The 16,303-nt window shown below is 43.6% G+C and overlaps 1 protein-coding gene and 1 long non-coding RNA gene across 9 annotated transcripts in view; one reads left to right on the top strand and one right to left on the bottom strand.

The window, feature by feature from the left end:
* Positions 1-8,334, top strand: part of ARHGAP12 (Rho GTPase activating protein 12) — a 254,644-nt gene extending 246,310 nt beyond the window's left edge. For all 6 annotated transcript variants that reach the window (XM_063922071.1, XM_063922070.1, XM_063922074.1 and 3 more), the window contains 6 exons: positions 655-774; positions 3,124-3,222; positions 3,404-3,481; positions 3,665-3,799; positions 4,445-4,547; positions 6,882-8,334. In XM_063922071.1, the coding sequence (XP_063778141.1) occupies positions 655-774; positions 3,124-3,222; positions 3,404-3,481; positions 3,665-3,799; positions 4,445-4,547; positions 6,882-7,056 (710 nt within the window). In that variant the 3' untranslated portion in view covers positions 7,057-8,334. The remainder of the gene's footprint in view (positions 1-654; positions 775-3,123; positions 3,223-3,403; positions 3,482-3,664; positions 3,800-4,444; positions 4,548-6,881) is intronic.
* The window catches only part of LOC134927520 (uncharacterized), a 121,546-nt gene that overhangs the window by 58,961 nt on the left and 46,282 nt on the right, over positions 1-16,303 (bottom strand). The window lies entirely within an intron of this gene.

The raw sequence follows: 16,303 nt of genomic DNA, 5'->3' as shown, positions 1-16,303 counted from the left end.
AAATAAAAATGTTTTATTCTTTTGTATGCATAGTCCCCGGCTGCTGTAGTGTATGGGCGTCGACTCCTGTAGTTGTGGAAATCCATAGCTGCAGGTGTCTGAACAGTCAGTGCTACAGTGTTCATAAATTGCCCTGCATATCGTGTGCAATTTAAAAGGGGTTGGGTTTGTGTGACCTGCGGTTGGGAGACCGCAGGTTACTATACTGATGCCGGGATCAAGAGGGTGTTGTGGACATAGTCCCTGTTGGTCGACGCGATCGGTGGGCTGTTGAGTGGTCGGGATCCCGGCATCGGTATTGTGACTGACATAACCGACATCCCTTTAAAAAATAGCGCGGATAATGACAAGAATGCCCTTGTCACTGAGCACACAGGTGCATTAATACATGGGGAGAAGCTGTATCAGTGGACACCGCTTCTCCCCTATAATGACAAATAATACATCTACCCCACAGTTTTTAAAATGTGAAGGCAATGGTATTTACATGTACTCTGGATGTGATATACATCCACACTTTTGGGCAAAGGCAAGTCAGTCAAGCCAAATGGTATGTGCCTGGGGTTGTGAGAAAGCTATGCTGGGTGTGTTTATTTCCTAAGTGTTGCATGCTGGAGTCCTCTCACATACTGATGTTGTGTTCTGTATTTCTAGCGATCAAACAAACAGCCAGCATTGATAATTCAGAGCAAAAAAAGACTAAAACAAAGTTGAAGAAGTTTCTTACCCGGCGTCCGACGATGCAAGCTGTCCGTGAGAAGGGTTACATTAAAGGTAACTTGTGCAAGGCCTCATTCTAGCTTGTGTAGCAGCTACTTGCCATGAACATAGACACATTGTAGCAGTAGCGGGGGGTGGGGTTTCAGCTGATAGACTTCTGAATACTAGAATTATTTTTTTCTGTAAGTAAAATGACCGAGCTGCTTACTGACGTAAAGGTGAGAGGCTAGAACTTGTGAAGGGTTGTTTATATGTTTCTGACGGTATTAAAAGGCATAATAGTAACTGCTGGGTAGTGATATGTGGTCACAGCAGTCACATAGATGAAAAGGTGTATTAGAAGGTGTATGGCCATTGTTAACACTTTGCCTGCCATTTGTCTATGGAAACTGCACTTCTGGAGGAAGTATATTTTGCCTTTTGCAGTGTTCTACGTAGTTTAGTGGCATTATACAGGGAAAAAACTATTTCAGGCTTCTTCCCTTTGTTACATTGTTGCTACTAGCTCCAGAATTATGCCCCTTATTTTATTCTGTGGTGTTCTGATGTGTGGGTGTAGTGAGATCTGTCCCCATGTGATATACATCATGGCCTCAAGTGTGGGAGGAGCAGAGCAGCAAGTCCTATACTGAAGGGGAAATTGCAGAAAAGAGGATCCTGTGAGCTAGCTGAAACGACAGATGTATTAGGCGACATCCAAGAGTGTTAGTAGAGGACGGTAATATCCTTTTACGTATACAAGTAGAAGGAAGAAACAACAGGGAGGAATAGTGTGGATAAAATAAAGCTATTGCATGCTGGCAGATTTGTGTTCCATATTTACTGCTGAGATTGTGTTTGGCTAAAGGACGGTGTGATCTAGTACATGGGGGTAAATTTACTAAGATGGGAGTTCAATTTAAGGTGGGATGTTGCCCATAGCAACCAATCAAATTCCAGGTTTTATCTTCTAGAATGTGCTAGATAAATAAGAAGTAGAATCTGATTGGTTGCTATGGGCAACATCCCATCTTAAATAGAACCCCTTGGTGTCTGCTCAGAAGAAGGGCTGGTAACCTGCCCAGGCTAGCTCAGGAACCATCATGTAACATAGATTTTGACGGCAGATAAGAACTTCTTGGCCCATCTAGTCTGCCCCTTTTCATTTATCCTTTTGGTAACCTCAACCCTATTTGTTCCTTGTCATTGTAAGGATATCCTCATGTCTATCCTAAGCGTGTTTAAATTGCTCTACTGTATGGCGGGAGGCTTTTCTACTTATCCACTACCCTTTCTGTGAAGTAATTTTTCCTCAAATGTCCCCTGAACCTGTTCAGTTTCAGCACATGTCCTCATGTTCTAATACTCCTCTTTCTTGGAAGAATGTTTCCTGCCTGTACCGTGTTAAAACCCCTGATATATTTAAAAGTTTCTATCATGTTCCCCCTTTCCCTTCTCTGCTCCAAACTATACATAATAAGATCTTTTAGTCTGTCCTGGTAAGCTTTTTGATGTAGTCCATGCACAATTTTAGTTGCCCTTCTTTGTACAATCTCTAATGTATTTATATCCTTCTGGGGATATGGCTTCCAGGACTGAACACTGGATTCTAGATGAGTACCATTTATGCCAGGGATCTCACTATTTATGTTGGTATCCCTGTTTAATGAATGTTTACACTTCTGACTATGATCATAGCGCCATAATATGAGTATCTAGACGTCCCCCAATACCATATACTGCCACCAGCTGTGAATCATTAAAAGTGTATAGGTGTCCTATACCAGCCACCATTTTGTAACTTCTACTTGATAATTCAGGTCATCTCTTTGTATCAAGAGCCCGTGTTATTTACTTATTTATTTTCTGAAAAACTATGAGAGAGAGCTATAATTTAACTTGTCAACCTATGCTGAAAACTCAAGATACACAGCTACAGATTTATAAAAAAAATATTTTTACAGTGTCATGTGTGGGATATTTTTACTCGTTTACATAGAATGGCCCTACTTCGAAATCATAGTACAGAATACATGGTGATAGAACCAATGGAAAGGAGCGTTGGAGTTGTGGGTTGAGATAATATAATGGTAACAAGTAGTGTACAGGATGGGATGTGGGAAGTTATAATACCAAATCATAGGCTACTTTATACAGTAGATCTGTGTTTTAGCCAAATCCCGATTTTCCTTCCCAAATTATAAAGCAAGCTTCCAGTAGCTCAAATGATGGATTTCATTTACGCATAATATGCAAATATGATTTTTGATTCTTTTTTTTAAGGCTTTAATACTATTGTAAATATATGGAGTAGACATCCCTATATTTTGTATGTATTAATTAAGCTCATTATTCAAAATTGCCAAACAGTTGTTTTTGGGTTTTTTGACCGCCATTCGCCTGTCTTTGTGAATTTGGTTGCAGACCCCGTGTTTGGCTCCAGTTTGGCCAGTCTTTGTCAGAGAGAGAACACTACCGTGCCAATATTTGTAAAGATGTGCATCGACCATATTGAGGAACATGGTATGTAACATAGTTTTACTTTTAGATTAAGCTCCACTTTTTATTACTTTATTAAATCACTAATTACCTTTTACAGTGGACAATCCCTTAATAGATAAACATGCCCTTCATAAGTTTACAGTGTAACAAGTGATTACCTTAGAATAACATCCATCATTTGTAACCACATGTTTCTTTATAGGGTTGGACATTGATGGTCTATACAGAGTCAGTGGAAACCTTGCTGTGATACAGAAGCTCAGATTTGCAGTAACGCATGGTAAATGTGTGGTCATTCCCAGAATTATTTCTTTATTTGCTCATTTACATGAAAAATAGGCTCAAGGCTGAATTACACTAACAGAATGGATGTTATAAAACCGCTTGTATTCCTGGTTTGCTGGTTCTTTAAATGCTTAGAAATATACATTTGTCATCAACACATTTGTCTTTTTTTTTATAGATGAGAAACTTGACTTGAATGACACTAAATGGGAAGATATTCATGTGATTACGGGGGCACTGAAGATGTTCTTCAGAGAGCTTCCAGAACCTCTCTTCACATTTAACCACTTTAATGACTTTGTGAATGCAATCAGTAAGTAAGACACACTCGCTACTTATGATGCTTCCATTCACCTTCTAGACATCTGATTGGTGAATTCCAGTGCAATTGCAAAATCCTGTTATCCCTATTTTTCTTTCCTCCTTAGGGCAGTATCCAATAATCCTCGATGAAACATCTGAAGGGAAAAAATGTTCACGATTTTTCCCCCCAATGTTTCACCGATATTTTTTAAATGGGGTATCCAATTAGATCTGAGAAAAAAATAAAAACTTTTTTTGTGTGAAAATACACAGTTACAGTGAAACCTGTGTGTTTTTGCCGCAGCAGCCCCATAAAGCTGGCACTTACCGGGGATTTTGCTTCGCCTGCCTGAGGCAGGTGAAACAAAATCCCAGATAAGCCATGACTTGTGCTGGCTTATTGGGGCTAATAAGATGGCCCCAGTGAAGCAAGTATACGCGGGCAATGACTGCGGGTATTTGGATAAGGCCCATAGTCTCATCTCCTTCCTAGTATTACCTTCTATCCCGTTACTATAAATTTTTTATATGAATGTTTTGGAATCATCTGGATGTGGCCACTAGAGGTCACTGCAGGACTGAGTGTAGGACATCATTTCTTTAGGTTTTGGTCTCTGCAAACTCATAGCGCACAACTGTTTTTTCTTTTTATCAGAACAAGAGCCCAAGCTTCGTGTTCAAGCCGTCAAAGATTTAATTAAGCAGTTGCCAAAACCGAACCAAGACACAATGCAGGCGCTCTTCAAGCATCTCAAACAGTGAGTTTAAAGTGCTGAATACATTAATAGATTTGTCACTGAATTCTTTGATTCTTATTAGTGGCTTTATAGTAGTATGCATAACATAGGAGCCAAGGATAATAACTCATCATAATGGGTTTATACTCATGTCTGTCACAGTTTGCATTTGTTTGTTTTCACGCCATTACGGTGTTCTATAGAACATAACTGCTACATTTATTTTTCTTTAAAACAAAACTTCACTATAGAAACAGTTAAACTACAGAGATCTGCTCAACTGAGCTTCCCGATGTGGTGTGTCCCCTGATTCCTGTTTAGGGCCAAATCATTTAGCGGCGATGTGTAACCCAAAACCCTGCTGCTTGGCTGTACACATGTCAGATATTAGGATAGGTCTATGGGGTGTGCGGATGAAGCAGCGATGTTGCTTGCTGTCATACGCTGTGTTGGAATGGCACATTGAGGCCAAACAAACAGCAAATTGAACTGCCCCTAATTGTCCAGTGCTTTTTCCTTTGTGTTACTAGCAGTTGTACATGGAGTAGACTTTGCTATATCCCGATTATGATAATCCATAAAACATTAAAAATGCATTAATAAAAAGCACACCTTGAATCAGTATATCACGCTCAATGGAGCGACAGCTGTTTTAATTCTCTGAATAAATGTCCACACATATCGTAGGGGGCTCAGCTGATATATTTGTTATAGAGCAATTAACCGGCAGTCCCGAAAGTGTAAAAGAATTGTAAACAAAAAGCTGGATGGTGAAAGTATCGTAGGAAGGCTCAGCTGATGTATTTTCTATAGAGCAATTAGCAACGGGCAGTCCCGAAAATGTAAAGGAATTGAAGGCACAAAGCTGAATGGTGAAAGTAAGTAGATACCTCTCCTGTGGGCTGGTCCAGAGCCGAGCGTCCTCGGCTATGTGTCCTGCAATGCCCACTAATGCGAATGCCGCAAGGAAGAGGGAGCCGTCAATTCACTCCGCGGTTGAAGCCGTATATTGATGTGGACGGCTGGCGGGGAAAGGCACACCCGCAACGGCTCTTGCGATCACTGCAGCTTGCTTCCAAATGTGGACACCTAAGCAAGGTGTGCTGAAGGAGGCGGGACCTAACGCGTTTCGTCACGAGACCAGTGACTTTATCAAAGGTGATACACGGCTTGATACACCTTTGATAAAGTCACAGGTCACGTGACGAAATGCGTAGCTGTTTAAGACGCTGAGTGCCGCTCTTTTTTTCCTTTATATGTTTATCTACTGCTGCTGAGAGGGCACCTGCGCATTTCTAAACATTGAATACGGAGTGCCGATCCACGTCTGCTCCATATATATATATATATATATATATATATAATTTTATTATAGAATCAAATAATTCTGTAGACCAAATTATTTGTGCACCTTTAGGGGCTAGATTTAAACCAAATGTAAATGCATAAGAGCCTTTGCTTCTCTTTCTACATACCTGGATACAAAGTGACCTCTCCACCACCACCCCCCCCCCCCCCTTCCCCCTTATGAATCCTGCATTTGCCAATGCTCAGAAATTTCACTGGTTCCTAGTCACGTCCCCCTCTGTAGTTACATTGTGCCTCATGCCTCAGTGATGTCACTTTTATCATAGTGAGTTGATAGCCTACATTCTCTGGAATTTCAGAGCACAAAATGGCTGCCACCATTGTGTGCAGGTCGACTGGTCCTTATTATGACAAAAATGTAAAGCTACAGATGGAGTCATACTCATCTGAGGCGGCTCCATCGCAGGCGTGTATTCCCGGCCTAGTCACGCTGGGAGTGCACAGACACACTCTCCCATTCACTAGAATGGGGCGCACCCCGGCGGAGCCGCTCTCCCATTCTAGTGAATGGTGCGCGTCTCCATCACGGGCGCATGCCCGGACGGAGACACTCTCATAGTCGGGCACACCTGGGCGGGCATGCCCAGGCACAGACGGAGCCACGACTAGCGTGGCTCCATCTGTACACATTTTTAGTCTATTTTTTTTCACTTGCCCACTTTACTTTGGGTCATGGCACAAGTTTAGGCTGTAGTACATAGACCTGGGTGTGGACCATTGGGTCGATCCTAAAAAGGTTGACATGCACTAGGTCGACACAGGAAAAAGATTGTCAGGGAAAAGGTTGCATGGCTCGCCATGCCTCGGGCAGGGTGCCTCACTGCGCTCTGCACAGGTTACTGTTCCCAATTGTAGTCCACATTGATGGTTAAGTATGAAAGATGTAAAATTGGGGGAAAATTGTAAAAGTGCATGTCAACCTTAGTGTGGTGGACCTAACAACCGCATACCGATAGGCCTAACCTTTCTTTTGCTTTGTTTTCTTAGTGTTGTGGAAACTGGAGAAAAGAACAGAATGACGTTTCAAAGTTTAGCAATTGTTTTTGGTCCAACTTTGCTAAAGCCGGAACAAGAGACTGGTAATATTGCCATTCACACAGTATACCAGAATCAAATCGTGGAGCTCATTCTGCTGGAATATAACACGATATTTGGCCGCTGATCTCACCGCTCTTGGAGCATTCATCTCATCCTGAAGGACACTTCATGCATTTTTGTTGTTGTTTTTTAAATTTTATTTTTTTATCGGTTTTGGACCAAACCGCTTGAGTTCACTTTTGCACTTCTAAGAAGACAGTGAGAACCACTGAAGTCTGAAAGATTTGACCTACATAACTTTCTCCACTTGGCAGTGACTTTTCATTCTTGACTCTTATTCGAGTTTTGCATTCAGTTGCTTGTTTCCCTTACACAAGTCTAACACAGACACTGGATTGACTGGAAAATAAAACTACTATTTTCATGCCGCAGATATGAACCTTTAATCACTGTTGCTTGTTCTGAAGTGTTTGAAGCTGATCTTGGTACTTGGTGGTGATACATTTGAAGTTAATTCTTAGTGAAATTGCATCTCGTAGTTGTCTTTTGAAGCTGACGGTGACATTTTGTGTTGTGCAGCATATGCAGTAAAAAGGTCCATAAGAACTAACATTGCTCAGTTCTGCAAAGAGCTAATGCAGCATTTCTCAAGCTTTATTCACTGGTAAATGTTTGCTTCTGTCATTATGGCCTTGCAGAACTGCACAATAGTAGTAGTATTATTTGTATTCTTGGTAAACCACTGAAATCCCACTTTGGACTATTTATCAACGTGTTTGACTGACCTTTTAAGTGTGTGTAAAAGTCAAGTGTTCTATTGCATTGCTACTTACTGTCCTAACCGGAAGCCTGGCCCTACATTGAGAACTGATACTGTATACGGTGGCTGTGCTGATTCTGTGGTATTAAAATGATACATTGATGTAAATAGAAGCCAGATAGCTGTATAACATTTGGCTCACTGTATATAATGAAAGCTGTATAGTCTTATTTTCTCTTCCCATTTCACACTTTCTAATACAATCCAGGCAGCTCTTTGCTTGATCCTGCGAGACAAACGCCTGTCGGAACTAACTGTATGCACTTTTAGATGGAAACTATTTTATTTGCAGGGAGACTTTTTAAGCAGAGGTACTGGAAATATTTAAAAGGCTTTGAGTTCTTGAGCCGGTGAGTTATTTAATATGTACAGTATATTTTAGAGAAGAAAAACAAGATGCCACAAGAAAGTTCTATATTTCATTGTGCCTGAAGGGGCGGGCGGAAAGAAGCCCATTTATGAATTGGTAACGCTTTAAAGATCAAAATAATGACCTGTGAATTTGAAGTATTTCTATTACATTTAACAATGTAAACCAATTTGTAAAATAAAAGTGAATCTGGAAGATTTTGTTACAAGAAATGCTGTGTGCCTTTTTATGTTTTTGTACTAATTTAATATTTGCAGGCTTGATTAAGCATGTTGTGTTTTCTTCTATCTGTTTGTGATATAAACAAAGTTTATCTAAAATATTTCCAAAGTTAGGTAGGCTATTAATCAGTGTTTCTGGCATTAACATATTATCCACCGTAAGGTTTTGTTTTTACTAAATACATTTACTTTGAGTTTCTAGCTTCTGTGCCTTTTGCCAAGGTTGTTATATCAGAGTTTATATTTGTTGTTGTCAATGGATACTTTGTTCTACATATTTGGCAACACTGAGTGCTATCCAAGGACATATACTTAACATCTATAAATATATTTGGGCAGCACGGTTGTTGTGGGACAGCACAGTGGTTAGCACTGCTGTCTCACAGGTGAGGTCATGAGTCAAAATCCTGGCCAAGGCACCATCTGGAGTTTGTATGTTCTCCCCGTGTAAGTGCTGGTTTTCGCGGGGTATTCTGGTTTTCTCCCATAGTCTAAAAACATATTGCTAGCTTAATTGGCTTCTGACAAAAAAAAAAGAATCGTGGTGTGTATGTGTGTCCTTGTGGAGGGAATAGAGTTTTTACGCTCCTCTGGGACAGGGACTGATGTGAATCACGGAAATGCTGTGCTTTGGAATACGTGTGTGCTATATAAATAACTGTTAAAAACAATAATATAAACACATTTCTAAAAAGCATAGAAGTACTGTAAGCAAGAAAAATAAAATGTTTTTAGCCGAGCATTGACATGCCTGTAATATAGAGTTGGAGCACAAAAAAGCCCTGCCATAACTAAACCAGAAACATGATAATTTCATGCATTTTACCCAGAGCCATCAGTATGTGCTCTGTGGATAAATGAGTGATGGATTTTACCAGCGGAAGCCAAGTTGCCGATCTACATGTCAGAAGGTGGGCTTTCACTATAGCTGTGACTTGTTCATGGCATCTTGTGGCTTTTATTAGATACATGGCTTTAACAGTTTGTTTTTATGTGCTTTTACCTCCCTGTATTTATTCCCTCTGGCAGAGTGTTGCTGTATTAATAACCAATCGCACATTTCACTGTAATCCTGCAAATACCTTGCAGCAGCGTTATTACAAGGGGCTCATTTGCGCTCGCCCAGCTGTCGGTATGCAGGCGGTCGGGTTTCCGGTGCCGATGTACTGGCCGCCAGGAGCCCGACCGCCAGCATAACATACCACACCTATCCATCAGATCAGTTTGACATATCACTCACAACGGTGTATATCAGGCATTGTGCATGTGCAATACGTACGTAGGGTGTACGCGGTCACTAGCAATGTCGTCGGGTTTGATGTGCTGCACATAAAACCTGCCGCTAGCGTCCTGTAGTATGCTAATGAAGGATGGAACAATAGCATTCTGTCCTTCATTAACATCGTTCAATGTGTATCCAGGTTCTGATATGTTGGCTTGACGTATCTGTTGGGTACACATCGCTCCAGTGTGTACTCTGCTTAAGTGTAATAGCAGGGGGGTGCTGAAAGGACCTGGCATACAATGTGTCCGGACTACTAGTGTTACCATGATTACTAGGAATTTCAACACATTCATTCAATCAGATGCGGCTGCCGGTCGTCGTCATAATCATCTTGCAGCTTGCACCGGGGATCAAGTCTGCCTCCAACCAGATGCATATTAGGTCTCTTTGGTACTTGCCCTTTCACATGTATACACCACTCCCATGCCAGCTCCCTTTGTGCGAGGGACATAGGTGGTAAATGTTTTTCAGCTGGCAAGGACAGAGAGGTGTACAGCAGTTCAGTGCACATGCACTGTGCAGAAACATAGATTTTTCCTGTTAAAATAGACACAAAATGCATTTCCGTCCAACTCTGCACAAGCCCCATAGTGGCCAGTGCTAGAACTTCATGTTTCCATTCAGTTCCTTTAAAACAAAAAGTGTTCTCAGACAATTTTTGACATGTTCATCTGTTGGCAGATTTGTCTGGTGTTACATGTAGCTCCACTGAGTAAATATAACTACACAGAGTAAAGCTGGGGGTACACACTATACGATATATTAGATGATGTTGCAATGCACAACAACCATCATACAGTGTGTATACCCCCAAATCCCCCTAATTCATTGTTTGATTAATTGGATGTTCACATTGGGGGTCATTCCGACCTGATAGCATGCTAGGATTTTTCGCTGCACTGAACTGTGTATGCACCGCAATGCACAGGTGCGTCGTACGGGTACAAAGCGGATTGTTGCTGAGCAATGGATTTAAAGAAGAATCCATTCGCACAGCCATTCGCAGGGAGATTAATAGGAAGAGGGCGTTTGTGGGTGTCAACTGACAGTTTTCTGGGAGTGTTTGGAAAAATGCAGGCGTGTCCAAGCGTTTGCAGGGAGGGTGTCTGACGTCCATTCCAGGACCGGACAGGCTGAAGTGATCACAGCGACTGAGTAATTTCTGAGCTACTCGGAAACTGCACAAAACTTTTTTGTAGTGCTCTGCTGCACATGCGATCGCACGCTTGCGAAGCAAAAATACACTCCCCTAGAGGCGTCAACTATCTGTTCGCAGCGCTGCAAGAAATAGCTAGTGAGCGATCAACTAAGAATAGCCCCCCCCCCATGTTCCTTTGGATGTTCTGCTCGTCCAGTGGGATGATGCTACGGATGACGTGGTATTGCTACATGAAGCATGTAACGATATGTTGCAGCATCGTACAGCAGGTTCTGTAGTGTGTACGGTGATGGATCTCATTACATCGTCAGATCACAGCCGTTTAGGTGTGTACTCAGCTTAGAAGCTTAATAGGCCTGTCAGTCATAGAAACGTATATCTTGAGTTTGAAAAAAGACAATATGTCCATCAAGTTCAACCTATATGGTTTTATTTCTCTAGCATCCATAAGGGATATTGGGGACAGATTAGTACGATGGGGGTATAGACGGGTCCAAAGTCGCCAGTGCACTTTAAATTTCTTCAACTAGGTGTGCTGGCTCCTCCCCTCTATCTCTATGCCTCCTCCTACAGGTCAGTTTAGAAAAAAGTGCCCTCAGGAGAGGATGCACACTCTGCAAACTCAGGAGTTTTTCTTCAATTTCTTTTAAAGTTTTATTTCTTCCGGTATGCCGTTTGGGCAACAGCATACTTGCACCATGGGAGTTAGGGACGGGGACCACCACCGGCCTCTTGAGGTGCAGAGCCGCTTCCCCGCTGCAGGACCACCGTCCTGAGGGGCTGTTTGTTCAGCGGGGCATGGCGCCTTGGCTGTCGCAGCCGCAGCATGCCGCACACCCCTAACGCTGCCTGAAGGTGATCATCAGTGGTGAGTTCACTGTGCAGCTGAAGCGCGGGTGAGGTGTACGGGTCCCTCCTGGGTGGGACCCGCTGTAGCCCCTGCATGAGACTGGCTAAAATACACTGTACCAAGCATTTGTGTGATGCTACAAACATAGGGAGACATGGCCAGTATAAATATAAAACAGTAACCCCGACGCCATGGCGGGGGGCATAGCTACATGAGTGGGCTCAGCGGCATTTTGGCGCTTTCCTCTGCATAGCAGCAGCCTCAACAGTTCCTCTGCAACAGTCCCTGGATCACTGGTACCGGGTGTAGAGGGGGAGAGCCGCTATAGTGTGCACAAGTAACATCCCTCTGAGGGATTTTTCATAATACAGTCTCACTGTTGTTTACATATATAAAATGCTGAAGCCTCACTGGGGCTGTGCAGCGTTTGGTGCGCTGGTGTCCTCTCTCCTGTGCCTCCTCTCACATGCAGTAGGACAGGCTTGTATTGTATTTCAGGCTGTGTTGTATGTGTATTATACCCGTTTGTCTTCTTCACAATGGTAAAACAGAAGTTATGCAGTGTGTGTAATGCTAGATTTTCACCTAGCTTATCTGGTTCAATATCATGTGAGCAGTGTAGTCAGTCATCTCAGAATGCTGATAACAATGTGCGGGAGAGTCCAGAGCTCTCCTGGTTGGGGGCTATAAAAACTATGATGTCTGATAGGTCATCTCAGCTCACTGCAAATGCAAATAAAACTCAGGAACTGCAACAAGCAGTGGAAAGTCTAACTGCTAAACATCCCCCCCGTCTGCAACAGGTGCACAAAAAAAACGTGCTCTATCTGCACTCCTATCAGATATGGTGATGATATACAGGATGATGTGGACCCCATAAGTGGGGATTCACCCCTACCCAGGGTATTGAACCCCTCTTATTGGCTATTTGGGATGTGTTAAAGCTCCCCCTGGAGGATGCTAATACTCAGCAGTCATTTTTCCTCCCCCAAGACAGTCACATTTCCTGATTCCAAGGAATTGGATGACTTATTTAAAATAGCCTGGAAAATAGGATTTTAGTACCTACCGGTAAATCCTTTTCTCCTAGTCCATAGAGGATGCTGGGGACTCCAAAAGGACCATGGGGTATAGATGGATCCGCAGGAGCTTGGGCACACTATAAAGACTTAAACTGGGTGTGAACTGGCTCCTCCCTCTATGCCCCTCCTCCAGACCTCAGTTAGAAAACTGTGCCCAGGAGAGACGGACATTTCGAGGAAAGAATTTATAATTTAAACACAGAGAGAGTTATACCAGCTCACACCACGAACATACCGCAAGACATGGCCTTCAACAGAATACCAGCCCACGGTATGAAAACCCCATACAGCCATATGCTGAGAGAATATGTAACACAACTTGTGTGTCAACCCAACCAATAACGAGAAACCACATGCCATGGCATGAACAACGTCAGCGATAGTCTGACAAAGAAGAAACACCACAAAGTGCAACCAAAATCAATAACTGCAGACACAGTACGCACTGGGACGGGCGCCCAGCATCCTCTACGGACTAGGAGAAAATGATTTACCGGTAGGTACTAAAATCCTATTTTCTCTTATGTCCTAGAGGATGCTGGGGACTCCAAAAGGACCATGGGGTCTATACCAAAGCTCCAGAACGGGCGGGAGAGTGCGGACGACTCTGCAGCACCTATTGAGCAAACATGAGGTCCCCATCATCCAGGGTATCAAACTTGTAGAGCTTAGCAAAGGTGTTTGAAACCCGACCAAGTAGCCGCTCTTCAAAGTTAACCCGCCGAGACACCTCGGGCATCCGCCCAAGAGGAGCCCATCTTCCTAGTAGAATGGGTCTCCCCCGACTCCGGTAACGACAATCCAGCCGTAGAACTAGCACACCGAATCGTATCACAGATCCAGTGTGTAACAGACTGCAGAGACGCAGACGCCGCAAGCACGCTGGGAGCATACCGGACAAACAGAGCCTCTGTTTCCCCAAACTGAGCCCAATTGGCGACATAAATCTTCAAAGCCCTGACTACATCGAGAGACATTGAATCAGCCAATGCTGAAGTTACCACAGGCATCAAACTAGGCAGATTTTTGCTAAACCCCGAAAACCCTTTTCGGCAGAACTACTATCCGAGTTCTCAATTCTAACTACTTGGAAGATCAAACAGGGGTTCTTGTGAAACAAAGCCGCTACTTCCGACAACCGCCTTGCGGTCGCCCAAAAAGCAAAAGCATGACCACTCTCCAAGAGAGAAATTTTAACACAACCTTTTAATAAAGGTTCCAATCAGTGAGACTCAAGAAACGCAACACCACGTCAAGAGCCCACTGTGCAAATGGGGCACCAATGGCGGTTGGATGTGCAGTACTCCTTTCACGAAAATCTGAACTTCCGGAAAGGTGGCCGATTCTAAGAAAATTTACAAGGCCAAAACAGCCCTGAAATGGAGCCTAACTGTAGGCCTGCATCCACACCTGCTTGCAAAGAATGGAGAAGAACGACTCAGCTGAAAGTCTGTCGTAGGAAGCTTCTTAGATTTACACCAAGACACATATTTACGCCAAATACGGTGTTAAGGCTTCGTCGCTACTTCTTTTTTTGCCTGAAGAAATGTGGAAATGACCTCACTGGGAATACCCGATCGGACTAGGATATGGCGTTCAACTGCCACGCCGTCAAACGCAGCTGCGGTAAGTCCTGATACACGCCCAGATCTTGCTGTAACAGTTCCTCCCGTAGAGGAAGAGGCCAGGGATCTTCTATGACTAAATCTTGAAGAACTGGATACCAAGCCCTCCTTGGCTAGACCGGAACAATGAGGATCGCCGGAACCTCTGTTCTTCTTACGTTTATCACCTTCAGTAGAGTGAAAGCGGAGGGAACACATCGACCGACTGAAAACACCCAAGGTGTCACGAGGGCGTCCACTGCTATAGCTTGAGTGTCCCTTGACCTGGAACCATATTCCTGCGGTCTTTCGTTGAGGCGAGACGCCAACATTCCCAATTGAGGCACTCCTCAAAGACTTGTCACTTCTGTAAAACTTCTCGATGACGACAGTATTTCTCCCGGATGGAGAGCGCGTCTACAGAGGAAATCTAATTCTCCGTCGTTTACGTCCGGAACGAAGACTGCTAATATAACGTTTACCAGTCTTTCCACCCAGCGGAAAATTATTTCAGCTTCTGCCATTGCCTCTTTGTTCCTTGTTCCGCCCTAGCGGCTTACTTACGCCACTGCTGTCAAATCGTCCGACAGAATTAACACGAGCAGATCACGAAGAATATGTTCGTTGAAAATAGCTCTTACTTCATGAAAGCTTATTGTAGACAAGCTTCGCAGCTTGACCTTTTCCTCTGGAAATACTTCCCATGCAAGTACTGCTCCCCAGCCTCGGAGATCTGCATACATGGACACCAGTATCTAATCCTGGATCCCGAACCTTCGTCCCTCTAGGAGGTGAGAGCTAAGTAGACACCACAGGAGCGATATCCTGGCCATTAGAATTATATTCCGGTGCATGTGGCAGTGAGACCTGGACCACATTCCCAACAGGTCCTGTGAAAACCACTCTGGCATTTGACCTGCTCACCGAAAAGGCCTCTTAGGCCGCACCCAACTTCTTCATCAACGGAACATATAGATGGATTGGCACTGCAAATCTGATCCGACTCAGGATCCTCCGACCTCTTTCCACAGGAAAGCACAGAACCTCAACCGTTCAGTATCTACTCTGATACCACCTCCGACCTCTACGTCGTTGGGAACAACAGCCCTTCCCTGTGTTGAAGAACAGTCAGAGAGACACAACGATTTGCACCACTTGTTACTAGACCTCGCCTCAATCAGGCGAACATCTCATTACAGAATAACAATGGATCTTACTATTTAAAGAAAACCATCATACTACCATCACTCCAGTGAAATGGCAAAGACCATCCTGGCTATCCGTCCAGGTAATCTGAATGCGTAAAACAACGCACGTAAACTTTTTTTTTTTTTTTATAACTGGGACAGGAGGACAAGGCCCTGAACCTGACGCACCTCTGATATGGCGTCGCGTATTACCTCCCCTTCCAGAGGGGAAACGGTAAGCTCTATTAGGAAAACAGTGAGGGGAAACATCTGTAACTCCAGACAGATTCTACAATTAAGTCACGGGTCCTGGACTATTCCCGGACTAACTGAAAAGTAGTAGACGAGTCCCCACCGGAGTGGGGTCCAGGCAGGTAGACTCAGCACCATGTGGTGGATGTGTGAGAAACGGAAAACGACATCCGCGTCTGCGAACCTAGCAAGGCTGCAGAACACTTACCTTTTCACCCTCCATCTGCATAGAAAGGAAAAAAAGAACGGCATCAAACTAGTTAAAGCGACTGCATCCCACAAAAGAATGCGTCACCAACCGTTGTGAGGGAATCTAACTCACCAAGTTAGATTTATCAGGAGTATCCGCCGAGATTGACTGAACTAAGGTATCCCCAAACAGCGGCACACCGACCCAGGGAAAAAACTCCAGTATCTCGCGGAATCAGCCTCAGCATTTCCCCGGCCACCTCCTGTATACGCCCCTATCTCTGCAGGATAATTTAATCGGATGTCCTTCCGAATACAAACACTCCCTCATGTGCATGTAATGCAAATAAAT

Source organism: Pseudophryne corroboree, chromosome 5 (assembly GCF_028390025.1).
Source record: "Pseudophryne corroboree isolate aPseCor3 chromosome 5, aPseCor3.hap2, whole genome shotgun sequence".
Taxonomy (NCBI): Eukaryota; Metazoa; Chordata; class Amphibia; order Anura; family Myobatrachidae; genus Pseudophryne; species Pseudophryne corroboree.
This window is presented reverse-complemented; position numbering and strand designations above follow the sequence as displayed.